Genomic DNA, 6,000 nt, shown 5'->3' on the forward strand with positions numbered 1-6,000 from the left:
TCATCTGTCAGTCCTCTGTCAGCGTACGTGTTTACGGCACTTCATTTCCCACAATCCCTTTGGCCTTTGTAGTTCAGCCAGCCGAGCGAGGCGGAGAAAAGCAACTTCGCTCGCCTACCCAAGGCGCTCCAGCCGCCTCGGTCTCACGAGAATACGGGCACCGTCGCACAGGTGGCGTCAGAGCGATTCTGACCGGCATGCACCGCTCGCCTGCAGCCGCCTGCAGCGCCTCGCTCATCTTAAACACACCTAATGACTGAAGTGTTAGAGTTATAGCTTTGCTTCGCTTCTGCATTTGCGCTGAAGCTGCTCATGAGTTCAGGCTTTTTTAGACTCACTGCGGATCATTTATTGACATTTGGAGAGAAAAAGTACAGAAAATTAGCACCGAAAAAAAAAGTTTTTCGATACCGCCCCCTACCGGAGCTGTCGGTCGGTACCCAGTAGGTACCGTTTAACGGTACCCAATCCTAGTCCTGTACCTCTCCTCGCAGCCAAACGTGCTTTCTCTGTGACATTATCGTTACGTAAGAAAAAAGAACAGGTGTGTCCAGAATAGGTTAGAAAGAGCTCCTTCTTCACAACTTTCAGTGCAAACATGACATCTGTTCAGACGCTTAGGGGTGTGTTTGTTTTCTCCGCAGGGGCAGCGTGGACGTGTAAGGCACTTTCTTAATCTCTAATTTTTTTTCTTCTCATGACAGAAATAATGAAAAAAGTTTTGTTTTTTTTAATTAAAATCAGGCCGTAATACATTACATTACAGATGTCGAGCACTTCCGTTCCGTGCTGACGACACTACGGAACAAGTCAATCGTTTTCCAGGAGAGGTCGGAGCAGCTGCTCAGAGAGCATGGTTTTAAGTGGATTGCTGAGAACAGCATGAATGAAGCCAAAAACCACTCTGGGGGTGTTTTTGATATGGAAATAGCATTACAACATGCTTAAAAGCTCCAAAAGTCGACTTTGCATGATATAGGACCTTTAACTTAACTTAAAAAATATGTATTTATATAGACCAGTATGTGTTGGAAGAAGTATTGGAACTTCGGAAGCACTGACATTTTTATCAGGTTGACTCGTCCTGCGAAAGAAAGAGGGAGCGTTCATCATCTCGCAAAATCCGTTTTACATTTTTCCAAAAGGGGCACAAAGTTTTTTCGGAACAATAAAGTTGTTAGTGATATTGATCCCCAGATATTTAAAGCAACCATCTACTACACTCTGGAGTGGGTCAGACTGTTTTTAATGCAGGCTAGCTGCTACCGTAGAAATGTGCTAGCAGCTAGCCTGCACTAGCCTAGCACCACTAAACTTTTCAAATATAAGGACTGCATGAATTAAAAAAAAAAAGTATCTCCAGAAATCTACAACACTCTGGATAACTAGGAAATGAGGCCCTATGTCAAAAATAAAACTGAATCTTCCATCATTCTGAGAGCAGATGTAAGAAGCCAGGCTACAGTGACACGCACCTCGCACTGGGGACATGTGATGGCGTTGTTGTACTCCATGGGCCGCAGGCAGGACAAACAGTAGCTGTGTCCACACAACAGCACCCGTGGCAGGGTCCCTTCCACATCGTCCTCTGCAAAAACACACCTCCATTATCAAATACAGAAATATACAAAAGACCATCAGGCAAATAATAGGCGTTCTTGTTCTAGAATTGGGTGACTTTATAATGGAGATGGGGCCAATAAAACAATTAGAAATTCTGTTTTGTCATATCCATCTTTCAGATGAAAGTCTGTTCATCTGACCACCATCACGCACAAAGGCCCAATTGTCAACAAAGGACAGTTATATTCATTAAAATGTAAATGGCAATGTTGTGACATTGCATAAATGCAACCCAATTCAAACGGTAATCCACCAGAAACCAGAGGAAGAGCCCATTGACTGTAATAAATGTCCCCATGCCAGACCCTTAAAGGGGCTGGAAGCAAGTTCGCCATTTTATACTCACTACTGCCACCTCAGGCCATATGTGTAACTGCACCTTCTATATTAAGCTCGTGCATGACGGCAATTCGGGCCGAAGTGACACATTTTTGAGTGACCGTACAGGATTTTAGAGGCAGTTGTGGTGAACAGGTCTGAGCTCATTCTACACATTAGGACATGGCTGGAACATGTAGGGGGAGGAAAATACTTAATTTTAACATTTTTAAACTCCTTATAGTCCCTTTAAAGGAATAGGCCACCGTTTTTACATACTGAGATATGCTCTTACCTCACTTTAGTCGTGTTAATATATCCCCGTCTGGTCTTTGTCCGTGCGCTCTGCCAGGCAAACGGAGCACATACGCAGCCTCTCCCACATGTCACATAGCTCCAAAAAAGCTCACGATAGAAGCTACCAAGCTCTTCCACGTGTTCCCTATTTAAATAAAGTTACGTGAAGTGTTTTCATGCCAAGTATATTTACACAGAAATGTAGTATGCCGATTTTATAAGCAGATAAAAAGGGGGACTATATTGTGAGGCGTAATGATACGAGGAGCAAAACGTCCGGGCAGTAACTCCTAAAGGTTATTGACGGAAGTGAGCGGGGGAAGTCTTTATTTAACTTTATTTAAATAGGGAACACGTGGAAGAGCTTGGTAGCTTCTATCGTGAGCTTTTTTGGAGCTATGTGACATGTGGGAGAGGCTGCGTATGTGCTCCGTTTGCCTGGCAGAGCGCACGGACAAAGACCAGACGGGGATATATTAACTCGGCTAAAGTGAGGTAAGAGCATATCTCAGTATGTAAAAACAGTGGCCTATTCCTTTAACCCTGTCTAAATAAATGGAATCCACTTAGTTATGCATAATGTCAGCCATGTTCCTTTCAGCGTGCCCCAGGGCAACTCTGCCAGGGACAACTCTTACGTCCACTAATAATTTAAACCTGTTTAATCCATTGTCCTTCACAACTAAGGGACTATTTTTGCAAGTTATAAAAACCTGAACATATCACACATCATTCAACGTTCACAGAGTGAGAATAAACTTTCCTCTGTCTCTACAGGACAGAGCCAGTAGCTGCGCGGCCTGTGTCTGCACTTGTGCTGTTCAGAGCTGGGCTTCCGTAAGCCGGTACATTATATTTATGAAAGTGTGCTAGGAACTCAAAAGCTAATACATTCGATTAGGTTATTCGCCTCAGCTTAGTTAGCAGTGTCTGGGCAGACTGCCTCAGCTTAGTTAGTTTCCCACAAACGAGTCCCCGGCCTGCAGATTGTCATCCCCACCACGCAGTTTGTGACCGGGGCGTAGCATCAAGCTGATGAGCAATGTCAATAGCACTGGGAACGTATTTTTGTCCAAAGACGCAGATGTTGTTCATAGGGCTGCATTGCCACTAACGACTATTTTGGTAATCGATTAATCTACCCATTATTTTATAGGATGAATCCATTAATCACTAGCAGTGAATGGTGTGTGAAAATCTAATTTTTTCATACTTTTCTTTATCACATAACGCTAAAGTGGTACCGCTTGAGGACATGGTGATGGAGTAAACTTAAAGTGAGTGTGTTTGGAGGCTCTTGGTGTCAATTCTGACTTCTGATTGGATGAGATAGACAAAAAATAGAGCACTTCTTTTTGTCCACTTAAAGCACCGTTCAGTGGTTCATGTTCCTCTTTTTATTTTTGATGATTAATATTAGCGTTATTATAGTCTCGATGTGAAGTTTACTATATAGCTACTTGCGTGTAAAGACTCCGTAGTGTCACTCGTGTCTTATTTGTAGGTGGGCAGCAGGAAAACGTGCATGCCGGTTAAAGTACGGGGCTAAAGTACGGGGTTAAAGTACAGGGTTAAAGTACGGGGTTATAGCCGGTTAAAGTAAGGGGTTATAGCCGGTTAAAGTACGGGTGTTCGCCTCTGTACGTCCCGCACGCCGCATGCGTCGGGCCAAGTCGCTCCCGTTCTGCAGATGAAAAGGTGCTTGTGCGCACACACTGGAGGGCAGTCGTGTCCGCTCCAAAACGGAAAAGTTGAGGTGCATTTCTTTTCCTGTAGCTTTCGCAGTAAAGCGGATTTCAGCCAAGGAACAAAGAACATCTTAATTTATTGAGACATAAGGACGTGTGACGTTAAGCAAAACGTAAAACAATCAGCAAATATAAGTTTAGATGCGCTGACAGAAAGTTAGCACCCTGTATTCACCTTATTCCGCCCACTTTTGCCACTTTTTGCGTTGTCTCGGCGCCTCTTTTTCCTGACACTTCCGGTCGAGCGCGAAGCCCGTTCATTTTAACGGAGAACGAGGGAAAATATTCTCCGCTCAAATCTGATGTTTAGTCGATTGATTTGTGTAAAATGTCCGATGTTCATTTGCACCAACATGTCGACACTGCAGCGTTTCTCTGGGCGGCCTGAAAACGGCTTTGTTTTCCCGTAGTGACTGATTTTATGTGGACCTCTCCAGCCCCATGTTAACACATAGGAGAAAAGGGGCGGGCACAATTCATGGCGGCGCCCACGCGAGCCCCCGGAATAAGGTGAATAACGGCTATAGCCTGTGGCAGGCATATCGGGGACAGGAAGAGAATTGGAGACAGGAAGAGAATCGGAGCTAGCGAACGCTGGAGAATCGGGGCTACGGTGTTTAGCGCATGCGCAAGCCTCGCATGTTTACGGCAGCTCTTATCTCACAGATGGAGAAAGTGTTAATTAGGCAATGTGTAAATTATGTAGGCTATATTTATGTAAAATACATTGAAATAAATAATTGTAATGATGATGATAGAAATGATTATAACAATTATGAAAGATTTGACAAAGCAAAGCAGCTTTATGAGGACCTAACCTATTTAAATCTTATATTTGGCTGCCTTGTGTGTATATATATAGGCCTATAAATATTATCATAGATTGTACATTTTTTAATAGTCAATTGTTGTGTTTTTGTTTAGTCAAATCTGATCGTTTATAATTGTTATTAGAATTCATATCATCATCAACATCATCATTATTTTGTTCATTTGTATTTTCTATAAATATACACAATTTACAACTTGTTGTTCTGTTGCTTTGTCAAATCTTTCGTAATTGTTATTATCATTTCTATCATCATCATTACAATTATTTATTTCAATGTTTTTTACATAAATATAGCCGACATTATTTATACATTGCCTAATTAACACTTTCTCCATCTGTAAGATCAGTAAAGTATCTATCAAAGAGCTGCCGTAAACAAGCGAGGCTGCGCATGCGCTAAACACCGTAGCCCCGATTCTCCAGCGTTCGCTAGCTCCGATTCTCTTCCTGTCTCCAATTCTCTTCCTGTCCCCGATATGCCTGCCACATAGCCCCGTACTTTAACCCCATACTTCGGCATACCCGTTTTCCTGCTGCCCACCTACAAATAAGACACTAGTGACACTACAGTCTTTACACACAAGTAGCTATATAGTAAACTTCATATTGATACTATAATAACGCTAATATTCATTATCAAAAATAACAAGAGTAACATGAACCACTGAAAGTATTTGGTTCAAGTTCAAATTAGCCTAGTTAGCTAGCTAGCCCAGCGGTCTCTCTGTACGGCTGTACTTGTTACTATTTCTTTGCCGTGTCTGCCGTGGCCTAGTGCACATGTTCATGCACATGTACGTGCAGAGGACGGTGTAGTAGTAGTAGTATTCGTGTGGCAGTACCGGGCAGGCTGTAGTTGAATCCACACAGTAAGCACGCGGTGGCACGGGCCTGGTCGGCGGACTCCATCTTCACCAAGGCCTGTGACGCATGCGCGCAGGAGACGGCGTGCTTCATGTCACGTGACCACCAATGGCAGTACACCTGTGTAATCGGGGTGTCAAACATACTAATGCCCGCGAGATGATTTAATCCGGCCCCAGCCCTGTAGAGCATAGATTCCAGAGTATGTCAAAAAAAAAGGAAGTCTCTCGCCCATTCCTGTGCGAAGTTATGATGTCTTAAAGAATAACCCGAATGCTCAATCTAGCCACAAGGGGGCATTACATATCATCACAATAA

The 6,000-nt window shown here is 43.3% G+C and overlaps 1 protein-coding gene across 1 annotated transcript in view; it reads right to left on the reverse strand.

The window, feature by feature from the left end:
• Nucleotides 1–5,775, reverse strand: part of rnf17 (ring finger protein 17) — a gene marked incomplete at its 5' end in the record, with an annotated part of 72,600 nt that extends 66,825 nt beyond the window's left edge. Inside the window, 2 exons of the mRNA XM_079563749.1 lie at nucleotides 1,476–1,588; nucleotides 5,661–5,775. Of these exons, the coding sequence (XP_079419875.1) occupies nucleotides 1,476–1,588; nucleotides 5,661–5,775 (228 nt within the window). The remainder of the gene's footprint in view (nucleotides 1–1,475; nucleotides 1,589–5,660) is intronic.
• Nucleotides 5,776–6,000: the final 225 nt, after the last annotated feature.

The sequence above is a fragment of the Gobius niger genome (assembly GCF_951799975.1).
Source record: "Gobius niger genome assembly, chromosome: 9".
Classification (NCBI taxonomy): Eukaryota; Metazoa; Chordata; class Actinopteri; order Gobiiformes; family Gobiidae; genus Gobius; species Gobius niger.